This window comes from Pseudophryne corroboree, chromosome 8 (assembly GCF_028390025.1).
Source record: "Pseudophryne corroboree isolate aPseCor3 chromosome 8, aPseCor3.hap2, whole genome shotgun sequence".
NCBI lineage: Eukaryota > Metazoa > Chordata > Amphibia > Anura > Myobatrachidae > Pseudophryne > Pseudophryne corroboree.
Genome location: NC_086451.1, coordinates 298,952,970 through 298,977,715, shown reverse-complemented (window position 1 = coordinate 298,977,715; position 24,746 = coordinate 298,952,970). Strand labels below are relative to the sequence as shown.

At 46.0% G+C, this 24,746-nt stretch overlaps 1 protein-coding gene across 1 annotated transcript in view; it reads right to left on the bottom strand.

Moving 5' to 3' along the window:
• Nucleotides 1-840: 840 nt before the first annotated feature.
• The window catches only part of NKAP (NFKB activating protein), a 49,204-nt gene continuing 25,298 nt past the window's right edge, over nt 841-24,746 (bottom strand). The window contains exons 7-9 of the mRNA XM_063937331.1: nt 17,437-17,515; nt 10,053-10,202; nt 841-1,664 (exon numbers count right to left, since the gene is read on the bottom strand). Of these exons, the coding sequence (XP_063793401.1) occupies nt 1,490-1,664; nt 10,053-10,202; nt 17,437-17,515 (404 nt within the window). The 3' untranslated portion in view covers nt 841-1,489. The remainder of the gene's footprint in view (nt 1,665-10,052; nt 10,203-17,436; nt 17,516-24,746) is intronic.

Sequence of the window (24,746 nt, the reverse complement as noted above, 5' to 3'; positions counted from 1 at the left end):
CCGACCTGAATCACGTCCCCTAGTAGAACTGGTTACCAGCAAATGGGGGCCTATAAGGGAAGCATACAATGCTGCCAGCATAGAATGAGGACACAAGGATGGTAGCTCTGGGTCTAGCCCTGGTTACAAAACCTTGGATTCATTTGTCCAAGCCTGGCTTAGGTATAACATTGAGTGAATAAGTATAAATTGCATTTCAGAAAATGAAAAGTTAAAAATTATGTATCAATGACTGAGAGAAAAAGTTAAATGTTATTTTGAAACTGGAGAAGATTGCAGAACCCAACATGATGGCCTGTGAAGTTACATAAAGGGACAGTCCAGTATGTCACCATTCTTTGATGGGTTCCTCATACTGGCAAATGAAGGCTATTGGTCTAGCACAGGGGTGGGCAATTATTTCAGCTGGGGTGCCACTTGACACTCCAGCGAATACTCGAGGGCCGCACAGAAAATATCGTGACCACGCATCGCGTCGCATGGTACCTAAAACGTGCATACAATCCTTCGATTTATCTCACAAATGCGGTGGAAATCGAAGGATTGTACCTGATAACTCACAAGTGTATGAGCTAGATAACAGTTATCATCTTCCCTCCAGTCTATCCCCTCCCTGGACAAAATAATCAGCTCCCCCCATCTCTGGACAAAATAATCAGCCCCCCTTCTCCCACTCCCTGGACCAAATAATCAGCTTCCCCCCTCCCCAGACAAAGTTACCAGCCTGCACATCGATGGGAGGTAGCGGGCCGGGCAAGTTCAGTATGCGGCCCGCGGGCCGCACTTTGCCCACCCCTGGTCTAGCATTTGTAGGACTGAAGATTAAAATACAACTTGGTCTACATAGAATAGTATTTTATTCATAAAAGAAATCACCTCATTAACGGATCAAAGAAATTCTTCACAGTCCATTTCTTATAAAATACAATACAGATGACACATTTAATGTCCCAACACCTCTTTCCGGCTGAACACATCCAGTTTTGTAGGTTTAAAAAATAATAATAAATTGTGTAACAATGGATCTGGTCACAGAAACCTCTTGGATTCAGGATGTATTTCTCCTTCATATCCACAACTTTCTTGGTCTAAACATAGATATTTCGCCTCTGTACCCCTACATGTAAAATTTCCTGCACTCTATATAAACCGAAAGCCCCAATCTGTATTATTTTTGCAGATGGTTTTGTAAATAAAGCAGAGCCTGGATTTGGAGGCAACTGTTCACTTTAATTGATTGTTGATTATACTCAATTGAACATTTTTCACAATGCTTCCTGAGGTTTTTTTTTAGCAAATAAGTTATTTTAAAAAATAAAAAAAAAATGGAAAAATAAAAAGTTCAATGAAAGTATGAACATATAATAAAATAAGCGACTGATGAAGGTCCCAACAGAAGAGAAGACGTATGTCTACACCGTGCTTCCTTAGACAACATGAAAATAAAGATGCCAGACAGGGCTGTATAAAAGTTGTGTAGTGTGAGAAGTTATTTGTCCTCCTTTCCTTTGGTTTTCCTGTAAACCATCTCTCTAAAGCTGGACAGGATCTTGTTTTCCCTCTTGTGCCTCTCCTCCTGGTTGAAGGAAGCCAGCGCCCTCTTCTCATCTGCACTGTAAATCTGGTTCTCCTTACGCAGACGAACAGCCTCCATACGCCGATGCCTGAAGAGAAAACAAATTCATTAACGTTTTAACCAATCTCAAATATCATAAGGAAAAATAAATTCTAGCTACAAGCATTAATAATTCATTGGCTAAAAGCACCTCAGCAGTATCCTTATACAGGTTGAGTATCCCATATCCAAATATTCTGAAATACGGAATATTCCGAAATACGGACTTTTTTGAGTGAGAGTGAGATAGTGAAACCTTTGTTTTTTGATGGCTCAATGTACACAAAAATAAGAATTTACTTACCGATAATTCTATTTCTCGGAGTCCGTAGTGGATGCTGGGGTTCCTGAAAGGACCATGGGGAATAGCGGCTCCGCAGGAGACAGGGCACAAAAAAGTAAAGCTTTACTAGGTCAGGTGGTGTGCACTGGCTCCTCCCCCTATGACCCTCCTCCAGACTCCAGTTAGGTACTGTGCCCGGACGAGCATACACAATAAGGGAGGCATTTTGAATCCCGGGTAAGACTCATACCAGCCACACCAATCACACCGTACAACTTGTGATCTAAACCCAGTTAACAGTATGACAACAGAAAGGGCCTCTTAAAGATGGCTCCTTAACAATAACCCGAATTAGTTAACAATAACTATGTACAAGTATTGCAGATAATCCGCACTTGGGATGGGCGCCCAGCATCCACTACGGACTCCGAGAAATAGAATTATCGGTAAGTAAATTCTTATTTTCTCTATCGTCCTAAGTGGATGCTGGGGTTCCTGAAAGGACCATGGGGATTATACCAAAGCTCCCAAACGGGCGGGAGAGTGCGGATGACTCTGCAGCACCAAATGAGAGAACTCCAGGTCCTCCTTTGCCAGGGTATCAAATTTGTAAAATTTTACAAACGTGTTCTCCCCCGACCACGTAGCTGCTCGGCAGAGTTGTAATGCCGAGACCCCTCGGGCAGCCGCCCAAGATGAGCCCACCTTCCTTGTGGAGTGGGCTTTTACAGTTTTAGGCTGTGGCAGGCCTGCCACAGAATGTGCAAGTTGAATTGTGTTACAAATCCAACGAGCAATCGACTGCTTAGAAGCAGGTGCGCCCAACTTGTTGGGTGCATACAATATAAACAGCGAGTCAGATTTTCTGACTCCAGCCGTCCTTGCAATGTATATTTTTAAGGCTCTGACAACGTCCAACAACTTGGAGTCCTCCAAGTCGCTAGTGGCCGCAGGCACCACAATAGGTTGGTTCAGATGAAATGCTGATACCACTTTAGGGAGAAAATGCGGACGAGTCCGCAGTTCTGCCCTATCCGAATGGAAGATTAGATAAGGACTTTTATAAGATAAAGCCGCCAATTCAGATACTCTCCTGGCAGAGGCCAGGGCTAGTAACATAGTCACTTTCAATGTGAGATATTTCAAATCCACCTTTTTCAATGGTTCAAACCAATGGGATTTGAGGAAATCTAAAACTACATTTAGATCCCACGGTGCCACCGGAGGCACCACAGGAGGCTGTATATGCAGTACTCCCTTGACAAAAGTCTGGACCTCAGGGACAGAGGCCAATTCTTTTTGGAAGAATATTGACAGGGCCGAAATTTGAACCTTAATGGATCCCAATTTGAGACCCATAGATAATCCTGATTGCAGGAAATGTAGGAAACGACCCAGTTGGAATTCCTCCGTCGGAACCCTCCGATCCTCGCACCACGCTACATATTTTCGCCAAATGCGGTGATAATGTTTCACGGTGACTTCCTTCCGTGCCTTAATCAAGGTAGGAATGACTTCTTCTGGAATGCCTTTCCCTTTTAGGATCTGGCGTTCAACCGCCATGCCGTCAAACGCAGCCGCGGTAAGTCTTGAAAAAGACAGGGACCCTGCTGTAGCAGGTCCCTTCTCAGAGGTAGAGGCCACGGTTCGTCCGTGAGCATCTCTTGAAGTTCCGGATACCAAGTCCTTCTCGGCCAATCCGGAACCACTAGTATTGTTCTTACTCTTCTTTGCCGTATGATCTTCAATACCTTTGGTATGAGCGGCAGAGGAGGAAACACATACACTGACTGGTACACCCAAGGAGTTACCAGTGCGTCCACAGCTATTGCCTGTGGATCTCTTGACCTGGCGCAATATTTGTCCAGTTTCTTGTTGAGGCGAGACGCCATCATGTCTACAATTGGTCTTTCCCAACGGTCTATTAACATGTTGAAGACTTCTGGATGTAGACCCCACTCTCCCGGATGAAGATCGTGTCTGCTGAGGAAGTCTGCTTCCCAGTTGTCCACGCCCGGGATGAACACTGCTGACAGTGCTATCACGTGATTCTCCGCCCAGCGAAGAATCTTGGCAGCTTCTGCCATTGCACTCCTGCTTCTTGTGCCGCCCTGCCTGTTTACATGGGCGACCGCCGTGATGTTGTCCGACTGAATCAACACCGGCTTTCCTTGCAGGAGAAGTTCCGCCTGGCTTAGAGCATTGTAGATTGCTCTTAGTTCCAGAATGTTTATGTGAAGAGACTTTTCCAGACTCGTCCATACTCCCTGGAAGTTTCTTCCTTGTGTGACTGCTCCCCAGCCTCTCAGGCTGGCGTCCGTGGTCACCAGGATCCAATCCTGAATGCCGAATCTGCGGCCTTCTAATAGGTGAGCCTTCTGCAACCACCACAGAAGTGACACCCTTGTCTTTGGTGACAGGGTTATTCGCAGGTGCATCTGCAGATGCGACCCTGACCATTTGTCCAACAGATCCCTTTGGAATATTCTTGCATGGAATCTGCCGAATGGAATTGCTTCGTAAGAAGCCACCATTTTTCCCAGGACTCTTGTGCATTGATGTACTGACACTTTTCCTGGTTTTAGGAGGTTCCTGACCAGATCGGATAACTCCTTGGCTTTTTCCTCTGGAAGGAAAACCTTTTTCTGAACCGTGTCCAGAATCATTCCTAGGAACAGCAGACGAGTTGTCGGGATTAAATGGGATTTTGGAATATTCAGAATCCACCCGTGTTGTCTTAGCACCTCTTGAGATAGTGCTAAAGCTGTCTCCAGCTGTTCTCTGGACCTTGCCCTTATTAGGAGATCGTCCAAGTATGGGATAACTAATACGCCTTTTCTTCGAAGAAGAATCATCATCTCGGCCATTACCTTGGTAAAGACCCGAGGCGCCGTGGACAATCCGAACGGCAGCGTCTGAAACTGATAGTGACAGTTTTGAACAATGAACCTGAGGTACCCCTGGTGTGCGGGGTAAATCGGAACGTGTAGATACGCATCCTTGATGTCCAAGGATACCATAAAGTCCCCTTCTTCCAGGTTCGCTATCACTGCTCTGAGTGACTCCATCTTGAACTTGAACTTTTTTATGTAGAGGTTCAAGGACTTCAGATTTAGAATAGGCCTTACCGAGCCATCCGGCTTCGGTACCACAAATAGAGTGGAATAATACCCCTTTCCTTGTTGTAATAGGGGTACTTTGACTATCACCTGCTGAGCGTACAGCTTGTGAATGGCTTCCAACACCCTCTCCCTTTCGGAAGAGACGGTTGGTAAGGCAGACTTCAGGAAACGATGAGGAGGATCCGTCTCTAATTCCAACCTGTACCCCTGAGATATTATCTGCAGGATCCAGGGGTCTACCTGCGAGTGAGCCCACTGCGCGCTGTAATTTTTGAGACGGCCCCCCACTGTCCCCGAGTCCGCTTGAGAGGCCCCAGCGTCATGCTGAGGTTTTTGCAGGAGCCGGGGAGGGCTTCTGTTCCTGGGAAGGAGCTGCCTGTTGGTGTCTCTTCCCTCTTCCTCTGCCTCGTGGCAGGTACGACAAGCCCTTTGCTCTCTTATTTTTGTAGGAGCGAAAAGGCTGCGGTTGAAAGGTCGGTGCCTTTCTCTGTTGGGGAGTGACTTGAGGTAAAAAAGTGGATTTCCCGGCAGTAGCCGTGGCCACCAAGTCTGATAGACCAACTCCAAATAACTCCTCCCCTTTATACGGCAAAACCTCCATGTGACGTTTTGAATCCGCATCGCCTGTCCACTGTCGTGTCCATAAGGCTCTTCTGGCTGAAATGGACATAGCACTCACCCGAGATGCCAGTGTGCAAATATCCCTCTGTGCATCACGCATATAGATAAATGCATCCTTTATTTGTTCTAACGACAGTAAAACATTGTCCCTATCTAGGGTATCAATATTTTCAATCAGGGATTCTGACCAAACTACTCCAGCACTGCACATCCAGGCAGTTGCTATAGCTGGTCGTAGTATAACACCTGCATGTGTGTATATATTCTTTTGAATAACTTCCATCTTTCTATCTGATGGATCCTTAAGTGCGGCCGTCTCAGGAGAGGGTAACGCCACTTGTTTGGATAAGCGTGTGAGCGCCTTGTCCACCTTAGGGGGTGTTTCCCAGCGCGCCCTAACCTCTGGCGGGAAAGGGTATAATGCCAATAACTTTTTTGAAATTATCAACTTTTTATCAGGAGCAACCCACGCTTCATCACACACGTCATTTAATTCTTCTGATTCAGGAAAAACTGTTTGTAGTTTTTTCACACCATACATAATACCCTGTTTTACGGTATCTGTAGTATCAGCTAAATGTAACGTCTCCTTCATTGCCAAAATCATATAACGTGTGGCCCTACTGGAAAATACGTTTGAATTTCTACCGTCGTCACTGGAATCAGTGCCCGTGTCTGGGTCTGTGTCGACCGACTGAGGCAAAGGGCGTTTTACAGCCCCTGACGGTGTTTGAGGCGCCTGGACAGGCATTAATTGATTGTCCGGCCGCCTCATGTCCTCAACTGACTGTTTAAGGGAAGATAAACCATCACGTAATTCCACAAATAAAGGCATCCATTCTGGTGTCGACCCCCTGGGGGGTGACATCTGCATATTTGGCAATTGCTCCGCCTCCACACCAATATCGTCCTCATACATGTCGACACCACGTACCGACACACACCGCAAACTCACAGGGAATGCTCTAATGAAGACAGGACCCACTAGCCCTTTTGGGGAGACAGAGGGAGAGTCTGCCAGCACACACCACAAAGCGCTATATATACAAGGGATATCCTTATATTAAGTGCTCCCTTATAGCTGCTTTAATATATATATATATAGCCATTAATGTGCCCCCCCTCTCTGTTTTACCCTGTTTCTGTAGTGCAGTGCAGGGGAGAGACCTGGGAGCCGTTCTGACCAGCGGAGCTGTGACAGAAAATGGCGCCGTGTGCTGAGGAGATAGGCCCCGCCCCTTTTTCGGCGGGTTCTTCTCCCGCTATTTTTCCAGTCAGGCAGGGGTTAAATATCTCCATATAGCCCCTATGGGCTATATGTGAGGTATTTTTAGCCTTGTATAAGGTTTATATTTGCCTCTCAGAGCGCCCCCCCCCAGCGCTCTGCACCCTCAGTGACTGCCCAGTGAAGTGTGCTGAGAGGAAAATGGCGCACAGCTGCAGTGCTGTGCGCTACCTTATGAAGACTGAGGAGTCTTCAGCCGCCGGTTTCCGGACCTCTTCACGCTTCAGCATCTGCAAGGGGGTCGGCGGCGCGGCTCCGGGACCGGACTCCACGGCTGGGCCTGTGTTCGATCCCTCTGGAGCTAATGGTGTCCAGTAGCCAAGCAGCAAATCCACTCTGCATGCAGGTGAGTTTACTACTTTCCCCCTAAGTCCCACGTTGCAGTGATCCTGTTGCCAGCAGGACTCACTGTAAAGAAAAAAACCTAAACTAAACTTTCTCTAAGCAGCTCTTTAGGAGAGCCACCTAGATTGCACCCTTCTCGTTCGGGCACAAAATCTAACTGGAGTCTGGAGGAGGGTCATAGGGGGAGGAGCCAGTGCACACCACCTGACCTAGTAAAGCTTTACTTTTTTGTGCCCTGTCTCCTGCGGAGCCGCTATTCCCCATGGTCCTTTCAGGAACCCCAGCATCCACTTAGGACGATAGAGAAACTTTGTTTAACACACAAAGTTATTAAAAATATTGTATTAAATGACCTTCAGGCTGTGTGTATAAGGTGTATATGAAACAAATAAATTGTGTGAATATAGATACACTTTGTTTAACGCACAAATTTATAAAAAATATTGGCTAAAATTACCTTCAAGTTGTGTGTATAAGGTGTATATGTAACATAAATGCATTCTGTGCTTAGACTTGGGTCCCATCGCTATGATATCTCATTATGGTATGCAATTATTCCAAAATACGGAAAAATCCCATATCCAAAATACCTCTGGTCCCAAGCATTTTGGATAAGGGATATTCAACCTGTACTATTATTACATTTTATTAAAAAGGCGCCACAAGTAGTGCACTGCGTACATACGGTACACATTAGGACAACACAGGGTACACAGAATTTAATACAGTAACTGAAAAACTAAAACAGAGCACAGGTAACAATTAGCACCATAATTCTCAGTACACAATACAGCTGAGATGTAAGGTAGGCAAAGTAGTAATCGGCGTACTACTGGGGGTGGGCAGCCGTTGGAAGAGATGAACGGTTACGAGTGAGAGAAGATGCGGGTACAAACGTTCGCAGAGTAGAAAAGAGCTGTAATTGAAGTGGGCTGTGAGAACAGGAGGGAATAAGCTTACAATCTAGGGGGGAGACAGACAGGTGACCTGATGGTAGGAAGTAAGTGAGGCAGAGATGGCCAAGGCATCAGGCAGGGAGATGGGAGAACGGCCTCGAGACTAGGTTATGTGGAAGGGTACGCTTTGATGAACAGGTGGGCTTTCAGTGCCTGGTTTGAAGCTTTGCAGGAAGAAGTGGAGTAAGAGATGGCCTTGTATGTGAGGGTGAGGAGTTTGAAGAGAATTCTATAGGGTAATGGGAGCCAGTGGTGCAGGGTTTGTCGAAGGGCAGTGGCAGATGTAGAGCGTAGATAGATCATCTACGTGGGCAGCACAATTCATGGGCATTTTTACATGTTAGAAATACACATGAATTACATTTTTTAAGAATATTCATGTACAGTATAGAAGAAAATTGGTGGAAGACATAAAATGTTTCCAATTTGTAAAAATCTTGTGCGTGTCTTGTAACTAACAGACCATAAAAGTGTATAACGGCTGTCAGAGCTCCAACAGGCGTAAACTTATGTTCTAGAACAGTGATGGGGAACCTTTGGCACTCTAGCTGTTGTTGAACTACACATCCCAGCATACCCTGCTACAGTTTTGCTATTTGGCCATGCTTAAACTGTAGCAGGGCATGCTGGGATGTATAGTTCAACAACAGTTGGAGTGCCAAAGGTTCCCCATCACTGTTTTAGAAGGACACCTAAGTTAGGATTATGCTTGGGAGAAACCTTATGTGGCCTCTGCAAAAGATACATTCTCTAAGAACAAACTATCAAAGCTAAAAGACAAATCCATGTTTCCTGCTCCCCTGCACCCTGGAGAGAATATAGAAAAACAGCCATTAATTAAGATGTGGAAACTCTGCTCAAGGGTCACCTGACATTCATCAATGACAGCCTGGAATGCCAGAGAGCTTCTTGTTATTCTGACAGTACTGCACCACCAGCAGCTGCAAATAAATACCAGACACTGGTGGTGCCTTTAATATTGGTGACTGCTAATACATCACTGTAGGAACATGCGCATTTCCCACCAACAACAACATTTATTACAGGTTGAGTATCCCATATCCAAATATTCCGAAATACGGAATATTCCGAAATATTGACTTTTTTGAGTGAGAGTGAGATAGTGAAACCTTTGTTTTTTGATGGCTCAATGTACACAAACTTTCTTTATTACACAAAGTTATTCATAATATTGTATTAAATGACCTTCAGGCTGTGTGTATAAGGTGTATATGAAACATAACTGAATTGTGTAAATGTAGACACACTTTGTTTAATGCACAAAGTTACAAAAAATATTGTCTAAAATGACCTTCAGGCTGTGTGTATAAGGTGTATATGTAACATAAATGCATTCTGTGCTTAGATTAAGGTCCCTTCGCCATGATATCTCATTATGGTATGCAATTATTCCAAAATACGGAAAAATCCCATATCCAAAATACCTCTGGTCCCAAGCATTTTGGATAAGGGAGACTCAACCTGTATTTCACTACCTTATGTATCAATGGCTCTCCATATTATTAGAAAATTATCATTTCATTGTAAAGCACTGTGTAAGATGTTGTCACTTTATAAAGTATAAGTAGCAGTAAATTGAGCAGAAATTGTCATGTGATCACAGCAATGTAATTTTTTGGCCCAGTTGGTTTTAATTCTAACTGATGCGGTTAATTTAGCAACTCAATATTTGAGTTAGACGTTAAAAGAGGTCTTATAAGAAAGAAAGAAAAGCTTCAACAGTACATTTTACAATATTTTGAACTTGGCTGAAACAGACACCACCTACATTCAGCCTTGTGGAGTGCAAAAGCAATATACACACCTGCTACCACTCATTACATAGCCTGACTTCTCAAAAGAGGCAATTTCATCACTTGTCAAGCCGATTTCACCTCTCCTTGGTATACGCTTGCCAGCCTTCACATATTCTGCCATTGCAGCACCTTCACCAGGTAGCAGAGCATGTCCATAGCTGTTGAAACAAATGTATTATTGGATCAAATCAAGTAAATGAGGCCTAACAAGTACTATAGACCACACACAGTGTGTCTGCTACAAGAATCCATCTTAGAAGTGCCTTTTGTCCACTAAAGAGCAGAACACTTACAGATTCTGTGTGGAAACATGTGGGATAAATACACGCGAGATAAATACCCAGGAATATAGATAAGCTCACATGCATGACTAAAGAAATCAAAACATTACCTATTGGGTGTACCTGATCTATATTATAAATCTCTTGTTTGAAACAAGGTATTTTTGTATTGTTGATGCAGGTATTTGTACTACACAAATCTGTAATAATCATTTCTCTAACGTCCTAAGTGGATGCTGGGGACTCCGTAAGGACCATGGGGAATAGCGGCTCCGCAGGAGACTGGGCACATCTATAGAAAGCTTTAGGACTATCTGGTGTGCACTGGCTCCTCCCCCCATGACCCTCCTCCAAGCCTCAGTTAGATCTCTGTGCCCGAACGAGTAGGGTGCACACTAGGGGCTCTCCTGAGCTTCTTAGTGAAAGTTTTAGTTTAGGTTTTTTATTTTCAGTGAGACCTGCTGGCAACAGGCTCACTGCATCGAGGGACTAAGGGGAGAAGAAGCGAACTCACCTGCGTGCAGAGTGGATTGGGCTTCTTAGGCTACTGGACATTAGCTCCAGAGGGACGATCACAGGCCCAGCTTGGATGGGTCCCAGAGCCGCGCCGCCGGCCCCCTTACAGAGCCAGAAGGCAGAAGAGGTCCGGAAAATCGGCGGCAGAAGACGTCCTGTCTTCAACAAGGTAGCGCACAGCACTGCAGCTGTGCGCCATTGCTCTCAGCACACTTTACACTTCGGTCACTGAGGGTGCAGGGCGCTGGGGGGGGGCGCCCTGAGACGCAATAAAAACACCTTGGATGGCAAAAAATGCATCACATATAGCTCCTGGGCTATATGGATGCATTTAACCCCTGCCAGAATCCATAAAAAAGCAGGAGAAAAGTCCGCGAAAAAAGGGGCGGAGCCTATCTCCTCAGCACACTGGCGCCATTTTCCCTCACAGCTCCGTTGGAGGGAAGCTCCCTGTCTCTCCCCTGCAGTCACTACACTACAGAAAGGGTTAAAAAAGAGAGGGGGGCACTAATTAGGCGCAGTATTAACTATACAGCAGCTATAAGGGGAAAAACACTTATATAAGGTTTTCCCTGTATTTATATAGCGCTCTGGTGTGTGCTGGCAAACTCTCCCTCTGTCTCCCCAAAGGGCTAGTGGGGTCCTGTCCTCTATCAGAGCATTCCCTGTGTGTGTGCTGTATGTCGGTACTTTGGTGTCGACATGTATGAGGAGAAAAATGATGTGGAGACGGAGCAGATTGCCTGTAATAGTGATGTCACCCCCTAGGGGGTCGACACCTGAGTGGATGAACTGTTGGAAGGAATTACGTGACAGTGTCAGCTCTGTATAAAAGACAGTGGTTGACATGAGACAGCCGGCTACTCAGCTTGTGCCTGTCCAGACGTCTCATAGGCCGTCAGGGGCTCTAAAGCGCCCGTTACCTCAGATGGCAGATATAGACGCCGACACGGATACTGACTCCAGTGTCGACGGTGAAGAGACTAATGTGACTTCCAGTAGGGCCACACGTTACATGATTGAGGCAATGAAAAATGTTTTACACATTTCTGATAATACGAGTACCACCAAAAAAGGGGTATTATGTTCGGTGAGGAAAAACTACCTGTAGTTTTCCTGAATCTGAGAAATTAAATAAGGTGTGTGATGATGCGTGGGTTTCCCCCGATAACAACTGATAATTTCTAAAATGTTATTGGCATTATATCCTTTCCCGCCAGAGGTTAGGGTGCGTTGGGAAACAACCCCTAGGGTGGATAAAGCGCTCACACGCTTGTAAGGGCTCTACCTTCGCCTGAGATGGCCGCCCTTAAGGATCCTGCCGATAGAAAGCAGGAGGGTATCCTAAAAGGTATTTACACACATACTGGTGTTATACTGCGACCAGCAATCGCCTCAGCCTGGATGTGCAGTGCTGGGTTGGCGTGGTCGGATTCCCTGACTGAAAATATTGATACCCTAGATAGGGACAGTATATTTTTGCCTATAGAGCATTTAAAAGATGCATTTCTATATATGCGTGATGCACAGCGGAATATTTGCCGACTGGCATCAAGTCTAAGCGCGTTGTCCATTTCTACCAGTAGAGGGTTATGGACACGTCAGTGGTCAGGTGATGCGTATTCCAAACGGCATTTGGAAGTATTGCTTTATTAAGGGAGGAGTTATTTGGGGTCGGTCTTTCAGACCTGGTGGCCACGGCAACAGCTGGGAATTCCACGTTTGTACCCCAGGTCGCCTCTCAACATGAGAAGACGCCGTATTATCAGGCGCAGTCTTTTCGTGGACAAGCGGGCACAGGTTCCTTATTTCTGCCCCGTGACAGAGGGAGAGGAAAAAGGCTGCAGAAATCAGCCAGTTCCCAGGAACAGAAACCCTCTCCCGCCTCTGCCAAGCCCTCAGTATACGCTGGGGCTTTACAAGCAGAATCAGGCACGGTGGGGGGCCCGTCTCAATGAATTTCAGCGCGCAGTGGGCTCACTCGCAAGTAGACCCCTGGATCCTTCACGTGATATCTCAGGGGTACAAATTAGAATTCGAGACGTCTCCCCCTCGCCGTTTCCTAAAGTCGGCTTTACCGATGTCTCCTTCTGACAGGGAGACAGTTTTGGAAGCCATTCACAAGCTGTATTCCCAGCAGGTGATAATCAGGGTACCCCTCCTGCAACAGGGAACGGGGTATTATTCCACACTGTTGTGGTACCGAAGCCGGACGGCTTGGTGAGACCGATTCTAAATCTAAAATCTTTGAACACTTACGTACAGAGGTTCAAATTCAAGATTGAGTCACTCAGAGCAGTGATTGCGAACCTGGAAGAAGGGGACTACATGTCGTCTCGGGACATCAAGGATGCTTACCTTCATGTCAAAATTTACCCTTCTCACCAAGGGTACCTCAGGTTTATGGTACAGAACTGTCACTATCAGTTCAGACGCTGCCGTATGAATGGTACACGGCACCCCGGGTCTTTACCAAGGTAATGGCCGAAATGATGATATTCCTTCGAAGGAAGTGAATTTTAGTTATCCCTTACTTGGACAATTCCCTGATAAGGGTAAGATCCAGGGAACAGTTGGAGGTCGGTGTAGCACTATCTCAGGTAGTGTGGCGGCAGCACGATTGGATTCTCAATATTCCAAAATCGCACCTGGTTCCGACGACGTGTCTTCTGTTCCTAGGGATGATCCTGGACACAGTCCAGAAAAAGGTGTTTCTCCCGGAGGAGAAAGCCAGGGAGTTATCCGAGCTAGTCAGGAACCTCCTAAAACCGAGCCAAGTCTCAGTGCATCAATGCACAAGGGTTCTGGGTAAAATGGTGGCTTCCTACGAAGCAATCCCATTCGGCAGATTCCACGCAAGAACTTTCCAGTGGGACCTGCTGGACAAATGGTCCGGGTCGCATCTTCAGATGCATCAGCGGATAACCCTGTCACCAAGGACAAGGGTGTCCCTCCTGTGGTGGTTGCAGAGTGCTCATCTTCTAGAGGGCCGCAGATTAGGCATTCAGGACTGGGTCCGGGTGACCACGGATGCCAGCCTGCGAGGCTGGGGAGCAGTCACACAGGGAAGGAATATCCAGGGCTTATGGTCAAGCCTGGAGACATCACTTCACATAAATATCCTGAAGCTAAGGGACATTTACAATGCTCTAAGCTTAGCAAGACCTCTGCTTCAAGGTCAGCCGGTGTTGATCCAGTCGGACAACATCACGGCAGTCACCCACGTAAACAGACAGGGTGGCACAAGAAGCAGGAGGGCAATGGCAGAAGCTGCAAGGATTCTTCGCTGGGCGGAAAATCATGTGATAGCACTGTCAGCAGTATTCATTCCGGGAGTGGACAACTGGGAAGCAGACTTCCTCAGCACGACCTCCACCCGGGAGAGTGGGGACTTCACCCAGAAGTCTTCCACATGATTAAAAACTCGACAGGTATTGCGCCAGGTCCAGGGACCCTCAGGCAATAAGCTGTAGACGCTCTGGTAACACCGTGGGTGTACCAGTCAGGGTATGTGTTCCCTCCTCTGCCTCTCATACCCAAGGTACTGAGATTGATAAGATGGAGAGGAGTAAGCACTATATTCGTGGTTCCGGATTGGCCAAGAAGGACTTGGTAACCGGAACTTCAAGAGATGCTCACGGAGGATCCGTGGCCTCTACCTCTACCTGCTCCAGCAAGGACCCTGTCTGTTCCAAGACTTACCGCGGCTGCATTTGACGGCATGGCGGTTGAACGCCGGATCCTGAAGGAAAAAAGGCATTCCGGATGAAGTCATCCCTATCCTGATCAAAGCCAGGAAGGATGTAACCGCAAAAACATTATCACCGCAATTGGCGAAAATATGTTGCGTGGTGCGAGGCCAATAAGGCCCGACGGAGGAAATTCAACTGGGTCGATTCCTACATTTCCTGCAAACAGGAGTGTCTATGGGCCTGAAATTGGGGTCCATTAAGGTTCAAATTTCAGCCCTGTCAATTTTCTTCCAAAAAGAACTAGCTTCAGTCCCTGAAGTTCAGACTTTTGTATAAGGGGTACTGCATATACAGCCTCCTTTTGTGCCTCCAGTGGCACTTTGGGATCTCAATGTAGTTTTGGGTTCCAAAAGTCACATTGGTTTGAACCACTTAAATCTGTGGAGTTAAAATATCTCACATGGAAAGTGGTCATGCTGTTGGCCCTGGCCTGGGCCAGGCGCGTGTCAGAATTGGCGGCTTTATCCTGAAAAAGCCCTTATCTGATTTTCCATTCGGACAGGGCAGAATTGAGTACTCGTCCTCAGTTTCTCCCCAAGGTGGTTTCAGCGTTTCACCTGAACCAACCTATTGGTGGTGCCTGCGGCTACTAGGGACTTGGAGGCCTCCAAGTTGCTAGACGTTGTCAGTGCCCTGAAAATATATGTTTCCAGGACGGCTGGAGTCAGGAAATCTGACTCGCTGTTTATCCTGTATGCACCCAACAAGCTGGGTGCTCCTGCTTCTAAGCAGACTATTGCTCGTTGGATTTGTAGTACAATTCAGCTTGCACATTCTGTGGCAGGCCTGCCACAGCCAAAAATCTGTAAATGCCCACTCCACAAGGAAGGTGGGCTCATCTTGGGCAGCTGCCCGAGGGGTCTCGGCTTTACAACTTTGCCGAGCAGCTACTTGGTCAGGAGCAAATACGTTTGTAAAATTCTACAAAATTGATATCCTGGCTGAGGAGGACCTGGAGTTCTCTCATTTGGTGCTGCAGAGTCATCCGCACTCTCCCGCCCGTTTGGGAGCTTTGGTATAATCCCCATGGTCCTTACGGAGTCCCCAGCATCCACTTAGGACGTTAGAGAAAATAAGAATTTACTTACCGATAATTCTATTTCTCATAGTCCGTAGTGGATGCTGGGCGCCCATCCCAAGTGCGGATTGTCTGCAATACTTGTACATAGTTATTGTTACAAAAATCGGGTTATTATTGTTGTGAGCCATCTTTCAGAGGCTCCTCTGTTATCATGCTGTTAACTGGGTTCAGATCACAGGTTATACGGTGTGATTGGTGTGGCTGGTATGAGTCTTACCCGGGATTCAAAATCCTTCCTTATTGTGTACGCTCGTCCGGGCACAGTATCCTAACTGAGGCTTGGAGGAGGGTCATGGGGGGAGGAGCCAGTGCACACCAGATAGTCCTAAAGCTTTCTTTAGATGTGCCCAGTCTCCTGCGGAGCCGCTATTCCCCATGGTCCTTACGGAGTCCCCAGCATCCACTACGGACTATGAGAAATAGAATTATCGGTAAGTAAATTCTTATTTTAATAAACATCTGGTGTCACTTGCAGCCTATTGGAAGCCTACTAGGCACTAGGTAATTATATGGGCACCACTGCCAGTGCTGTGAGAAGATGTGGACATATCACAGCATCTTAGCAAGAAGAGTCTAATCTCCATAATCAGCATGACAGCGATGTAAGGGTTCAGAACATTCTGTTGGGCACCAAAATAAAACTGGAAGCTGCAGGCAGAAGGTGGGTATGGCAGAGGAGGAGCTGGGGCTGTGCAAAGCTTAGACTCCTCCAGCACCACCAACAATACAGTGTGTTCAAAAAGTCAAGCAACCGTATGGGAAAACTACTTCATAGTAAGTGCTTGAAGTGGACATTGTTTTGTGCTTCACACAAATGGACACTACTAATCACCCTTTGCAATGAATTACCGTGAAATTGCATCAACACAATTCTGAATGTTTGCTTGCAATTCTGGAATACTGCGCGGGTAAGTAGCGTAGGCAGCATCCTTCAGGTATCCCGAAAAGAAAAAGTTGAGGGGTGTTAAAGACAGAGATCGCGCTGGCCACAACCCCCGTGATATCAGTTGTCCTGGAAAACAGGAAGCCATAGTGTTTCTGGCTGTATGGCATGTGGTATTGTCCTGTTGAAACCACGTGTTCTGCAATCTCTCTGTCGGCAACATGTTGACAAATCCTTGCACCATCGTTCTGTACCGGTCACTGTTCAATGCGTCTTGGAAGAATGTTAGGAATAAGTGACTACGTGACATGGCACACCAGACACCAGCTCTCTGTGAGATTCCCCATATGGTTGAGTAATGTTTTGAACACCCGGTATTCCAGTATCCCCCATGGATGGAGAAAATATACACTGTATGATTACAAGAATCAGAAAACCGAAAGCTTTATTTTAATTTCAAGCTGCCTAGCTGCAGTCACAGTATAGTTACTGTACTAAGCTAAGGCAATGGGAGATCTGAAAGCAGTATCTTCGTCATCCAGCGCCTGGATCCAGAATCCTGCAGCAGCAGGGTGTGTGTGACCCCCCCCCCCCTCCAAAGGTAGCAGCTGGGAGTACGACAACTCCCAGCTGCCCTCTGCCAGTGCGAAGAAAGGTAAGTATAATTATTCTTTCCCTCACACTGTTTTTTTTTTTTAATGTATACTGTCCATGAGTTTTTTTTGCAGTGAAAACCATGTGTCCAATTGAGTGCCCCTCCCCCCAATCTACATCCAAAAATGCTACCAACATACCGAAAATTTCACAAAATAAAAAGAAAAGGTCTGCCAAACTTTCTTCCAAAGCAATAGCTCAGTAAAACAGAGAAATTAGACTTACTTTAAGGGTTTATCATCCTGGGATAGATGCGTTATTGGTGCTTCCGGTCCAACAAAATCCACATCATCTATGTTAGCTTCTGTGAGGAAATAAACAAACTTTTTTCTATTGCTTGTTCTGTAAATCTGAGCATGGAATATAATACACATCATCATACAAAGCAAACAAAAATAGCCAGAAAACATACAAACTATAACCTCAGATGCTGGACACAGTAATCCAATTAAGGGTTCATCTGAGGTTTACCCAGCTTTTCAATACATAAATATTTGCTAGTCATCACCTAGAGCTATGGCCTGATGTGTTGAACACAAGTCAGTAATAATTGCATGGAAGTAAATGCATATACTGTATTCTCCCATATCATAGCATATGCGCACGCAGGGGGGGTTTCAGAGTACCTAGAAACCCTCCCTGGTCGCCGATCTATCGCGGAGGAGGCGCTGAATTTTTTTTTTTTTATGTAACAGCTCAGCCTCGCAGTGTGCACGCTTCGCGAGACTGTCACTGGCCGCCACGTAGGAGGAGCACTGCAGCTCCTCTCACGTGCTGTGAGAGGATAGAGGCGCTGATGCCGGCAGTGCAGCACTGTAGCTGTAGCGCCTGCAGCTGCTTCACTGTCTGCTGTTTCTCTGTAACTTCGTGGAGCAAAGCCAGGCGAGTCATATGGCAGGAGCAATGCTTGTACTCTTATGTCCATGTGGGAGGGGTTATGACGCTGTCCTGGCTATGAGGGGGGGGGGGGGGGGGAATGATGGTGCTATATGGTCAGTCTATGGGGGCGGGTGATGGTGCCGTCTATGGGGAAGGGTGTTGTCTCTGTCTGGAAGTCTGGAAAGGGGGAGCGGGTTGATGGGGAGACTGATGATGTGCCCATGCTGTCTCTTCATGAAGGGGGGTGTTGAGGGTGGCTATGCTGTTTGTTTATGGGGGGGGGGGGTAATGATGGTGGCTGTTCTCGTATATATATTTACAATACTATTGAATAGCAGACTGCACTCATTGCAGGAATAATCAGGCAACAGACGATGGGTTCACCAACATTTCGGTGTTATTCAGTTCAACATTTTCATCAAAGTGAAAAAGGATTTACCTATAACTCTTTTCTGGACCATCCATTGCACCATCTGCTCGCAGGTTCCCAGCGCAGAAGAATGATATCACATGGGGATGCCAGAATCACCTAATGTTGAATTGAATAACAATGAAATGTTGGGGAACTCTTTGTCTGATTATTCCTGCAATGAGTTGCGCCTACTATTCAGTTGTGGTATACGTTCAAGATCCCGGCTGTCGGGATCCTTGCAGTCGAAATACCGAGGCTGGAATCCCAAACAGGTCAGCATCCCGATGCCAGAATATCCCGACGCCAGGATCCCAAAAGGTAAGTATAGCCGGGAGGGTTAGGATATAGCTGCGGTGGAGTGTGTTAGGTTTAGACACCATGGGGAGGTCCGTGTTAGCCTGCGGGGCCGGGGGGGGGGGGGGGGGGGGGGGGGGGAGGAGGATAGGGTTAGTCTGCAGTGGAGAGAGGGGGGGAGGGGTAGGTTTAGGCACCACCAGGGAGAGGGGGTTAGGTTGGCACTAAGGGGGAAATTAGAGTTAGGCACTAGCAGCTAGATAATTCATTTTAATTACTACATGGTTCTACAGTATACAAGTTAAACGATAATATAGGAATTCCCCTTTAATTGGTTACAGACCATTTTTTCATTGTTCTGTAACCATCTGTTTGGAAACCCCCCTTTCAAAATCCTGCATTTGTCACTGCATAGCCCAGTTAATCCTATTCATTCTTAAATAGAAATGGGTCTGAAATGCATTGCTGGTACTTCTGTATGCTCCGTTCCCAAGTATGCACATTGCAAAGATACACAAATATGCTCTGCAAGTGGTCATATGCACAGTTCCATTGTGTCCTCAGCCAAAATGAACTTCATTAGAAAGGTATTGCATGTGGTGGTTGCAGATTAACTATCACTCCCATCAACCCATAATTCCTTTAGTAAATCCTCAATGTCAGTCGGTGTGCTCCAAAACGGAAGGAGAAAATGAGTGTGGGTGGCTCGGTGGTGTGCAAAATGCTGCAGTTTGAATCCAGAATTTTAAGCTTCGGCCACAAGGGTGTCCACTGGCCAAAGTGCAGACAACAATAGTAGAAGAGAGGAGGGGGAGGGGGGGACAAACAAACAAGAAAAGCATAATAACGTAAGTAACTGCAAATTGCCCCTCAGGAGCCCAAACTGTAGGTGTACATGTGGGAGAAAAAATCTCACATGATCTGGAGGCAGAGGAAGTCGTGACATCATCCAACAGGTCAATAAGGAGAGTTATAGTAGACTAACCTTTGATAACTTTCTTCGAGGTCCATAGGGTCCACAGGGATAACATCAGGGATTATAGGTGGTAGGATCAGCTCCTGGGCACCATACAATTAAGCCTTTCAGATATCCCAGGATACTCCGGTCCCTCTCACTGTAACCCCCGTACTCAGGCAGGTCAGTTTTGTTAACAAGCGCAAAGCAGGAAGCGAAGGCAGAGAGAAGGAAGAAATGGTACACACAAGAACACACTGTCACAGACAGGAGAAGTGAACCAGTCACCAGGGCCGCAAACCCATATAGACCAGATGTACCAGATGGGCACCCTGTGGACCCTATGGACCTCAAAGAAAGAGTTAACAAAAGCTAAGACTACCATAACTCTCCTTTTCTTCTTCGGGTTCCATGGGGCTCCACAGGGATAACATCGGGGATGTCCTAAAGCAGTACTTCAAGGGTGGGGATGCTCCCGAATGGGTAAGAGTATCCGGCATTCAAATGAGGCATCCTGGGGGGCGAATATACCAAAGGCATAGAACCTAAGAAAGGTGTGAATTGAAGACCACATCGCCACTGTACACAATTGTTCGGCGGCACACCGCGTAGAATGAGCAGAGATAGAAGTTGGGACTGAAAGACCAGCTTGAGAGTACGCTTGTTCTATTGCCATACTAACGCATCTGGCCAGAGTATGTTTGTTAGCTGGCCAGCCACGTTTGTGAAAACCATAAAGGATGAAGAGGGAATCTGATCACCTTAGGGAACTGGTTCGGTCAACATAGATATGGAGAGCCAGAACCACGTCCAAAGAACACTCAGCAGGTGAGAGATCCGAGGAGAGGAAGGCCGAACCACAATATCCTCATATAAATGGAAATGGGACACCACCTTAGGTAGGTAACCCCGGTCTGGTACAAAGTATAGCTCTGTTCGGATGAAAAAACAGGATAGGAGGGCAACAGGAGAGAGCGCCCAAGATGATGTTCTGCCCACCTGAGAATGCTAGCCACTTCCTGCATCGCCATCTGGCTGTGAGTGCCGCCCGGGTGATTGAAATAAACCACTGCGGTGGCATTGTCGGACTGAACCTGAACAGGTCTGCCTTAAAGAACAGTTTGTGCCAGAGTTAAGGCTTTGTAGACAGCTTGCAGTTCAAGACATTTATCAGGAGACGGTACGCATAGCGTCCAACTTCCCTGAAACAAGTGCTGTTTTCCGGTACTGCTCCGCAACTATGAAGCCAGTCCGGAATCCAAAGGGGCCTTCCTTTTTCCAAGTAGACCATGTTGAGCCACAAAGTGAGTGACAAGTGGAGCTCCAGAGTGAGAATCATCAGTTAAGATTTGATCAGATGAGGTTGGCCGTCCCATTTGACCAGGATCAGAGGTTATAGAAGACAAGAATGGAACTGAGTGTACTCCACCATGTCGAAGGTGGTTCCGGTATGAATGGTCGACCATGTTATGGTCGACAGTCATTAGGTCGACCACTATTGGTCGACATGGACGATACATGAAAATGGTCGACACATGTAAAGGTTGACATGCTTTTTTTTTTACTTTTTTTTGTGTCGTTTTTTGCGTAAAGTGACGGGGAACCCCAATTTGTGCACCGCTTCGCTCGTCATGCTTCGGGCAAGGTGCCTCGCACAGCTACCGCTGCGCTCTGCACAGATTACCGTTCCCAATCGTAGTCCACGTGGATCGTAAAGTATGGAAATGTTCCACAAAAGAAAAAAAAATGTGAAAAACTCATGTCGACCTTTTAATGTGTCGACCATATTCATGCGTCGACCATGTCAATGTCAACCAATAGTGGTCGACCTAATGACTGTCGACCATAACATGGTCGACCATCTGAACGGATACCGTCGAAGGTTGAGACCATTAGTCCTAGGACCCGCATGGGAGGGTGAATGGACACTCCACGTGGCTGGAGTAGCTGGCAAATCCTGTCCTGCAGCTTGGATATTTTGTCTGCTGGCAGAAAAAGATGCTGGCTTGCTGAGTGTAAGAGGGCTCCCAAATGCAACATCCGCTGGGATGGTATGAGGGAGGACTTTTTCCAATTGATGAGAAAACAGTGTGTGTCTGAAGGAAGGTCACTGTGAGTTGAAGGTGGTTGAGCAATACTTCTTGTGAAGTAGTCAGCAGTAGTAGGTCGTCCAGATAGGGAAGTAGTCCCAACTCCCTGACAACGCAGCCGTGCTGCCATGACTTTTACACTGTCTACAGCGCCCAGATTAATCACCAAACGGCAGTGCCCGGAATTGAGAATGTTGATTGCCAATAGCAAAGAGCAATAGGGATATGCAGATAGGCATCCTGTATATCCAGGGATACCATAAATTCCCCCGGTTCCATAGCCAGGAATATGGATTGAAGAGCCTCCATGTGGAATTTGGGAACCTTGACATATCGGTTTAGAGATTTGAGGTTGAGTATGGGTCTGTGTGACCAGTTTGGCTTCGGCACTAGAAACAGGGAGGAATAATAGCCCAGTTCACGCTGAGATGGAGGAACCGGTATGATCACTTCTGAGTGCAGGAATGATTGCACAACCTGTTGCAGAATTTGGGCTTTTTGTGGTTCTGAGGGAAGGCCTGTGCAAAAGAACTGTGGGGGTGGGCGTCTCCGCAAGAGACCACTTTTTGCACCCAGGCATCTGAAGTGGTCAGACTCCAAACATGTGTTAAGTGAAGAAGACGGCCTCACACACTGGGATTCAATTCTTCCCCCAAACACTTCCCCGGTGAAGGGTAGAAATAATTTTAACGCTGGTGCTATCCACTGATCTAACAGATCTAACAGATGTATGTCAAGACGGTATAACACCAGACCAGCACTCCTGGGTTATTACAAAACGGGCTATGTCAAGAAGGTATAACACTGTTATACCTTCTTGACATAGCCCGTTTTGTAATAACCCAGGAGTGCTGGTCTGGTATAGTGGGGACTGATAGCCTATTGCAGCCCTTATTCCCACATATGCATGCATTGTATTACAACTGCGAAATACAACTTATGGAATTGAGGCAAACAGTGTGAGATGAGGGGATTGGTGAATTCAATTCCCCAGTATTCATCTTAATGATAAGAAGGAGTAATATTACGTCACTAAGGGTGAACACTTAAGTATCATTCATAGCTATAAAATAAGAAGCAATCACACATTTAAACTGTGCAGCACAGGAAGACTGGCAGACTGCCAAGAACTCATACTGATATATATTAGCAACATTTGTTGCCAGTCTCTGCACATAAAGCTAGGTGTAATTGAAACACACTATTGTCAGATGAACAAGTGGATACAGTGTCAATATTGTACATAGAGGGATGAGAAATTGAAACAGAACATAAATAAATAAATATAAGTGGATACAGTGTCAACACTGAAACCTGGACAGAAACTGAAAAAATGTGGTTTCTTTTTACACTGCCAAATGTAGTTTAAGTGCGGTACATTCAGAACGAATATTAGGATTAGTACAGTAGAAATATTTGGGTAAGAGGACATTTACCAGGAGTATATGTACGAATTGGAGCTTAGAATACTCATACTCATCAAAAGAGTTATATAAAGCATATAAGATATAATAGGCGGCACACGATTTGGTTTTAGAATTTATTTTATTCTTACTTTCACACAAGACAGAAATCTGTCTAATAAATATTTCTTCTTTTCACGTTTTTCTACCTATATAATTTCTTTTTTTTTTATATTTCGCTTTGTGTGGCCTAATAATCAGGCCATTATAATACCGTATGGGAGATCATGAATAAAGGATAAAAATTCCATGTGGGTATTGGTACCTTATGTTTGTAAAAATTATTAATTATTAAAGTGAAAAACACCATAGAATAGATTTTTAAGGGGGTGGAGTGCACCCAGACAAACTGATCTCTGCCACAATTTTTCTTCTTAGTATACATCTGTTAGATCAGTGGATAGCACCAGCATTAAAATGATTTGGATATTAAATGGAAATCTAACGCTTAACCCCTTATACTAACATTTATTGATTATTAGTTCTGGTGCGGGATTTTCTCTTTCTGAAAGAAGGGTAGAAATTCCAAAGTTTTCTTGGCATGAAGGTCAGCCTTCCTGAAACTGAGCCAGAAAATGCGCCATGCTTGTATCAAACTGGTAGACCCCTTGGCCGAGAATATTCCGGCATCAAATGAGGCCTCACGGATGTAGGCAGCTGCTTGATGGATAAGATTAAAGTATGACAAGCAATACTCAGATACTTGAGTAATTCCTCTCCTCTTGGGCCTGCAACCATGATTCAAAGGCTTTTGCAGCCCAGGAGGCAGCCACAGTTGGTCTGGTACCAGCACCGGTGAGAGAGAAAATAGACTTAAAGCAGTTTTCAATCCGTCTATCAGTGGTTTCCTTCAGTGAGGCAAGCGTAGTGACCGGTAGAACGGACATTTTAACCAGACGTGCAATATGAGAATCTACCGAAGTGGGAGCCTCCCACTTAGTACAATCCTCCGCCGGAATGGGGAAATGAGGAAGCCAAACGTTTAAACATAGGGAACTTTTTACCTGGAATTTTTCAGTGTTCTAGTCTAATGTCCATAAGATGATCAGAATGAGTGAATTCAGACTTAATTATATTTTGTTGCTTAAAAACATCAGTTTTTCTTAGCAACTGGCTCAGGTTAATCCGCAGTGAGTTGAATATCCTCTATTAAAAGAGCCACCTCCACTAAGTTGGGAGAATCCTCTGCAAGAATGCAGGACTCAGTGACAGTGTTTGGTATGATTTGCCGGCACACGGGATGCAGAATGTCAGAATACAGACATCTGCATCCCGAGCGGTGGAATGCTGGCAGGGGGGCCCAGCTTAACCAAGCTTAGCTCGAAACAGGTTCTATACTCCCTCTATGGGTGTCGTGGACACCCATAGAGGAGGAATTACCTACCTCGCCGGTATACCAGCGGCGGTATGGTGCCCCTGTCGGGATCCCGACGATCGGTATG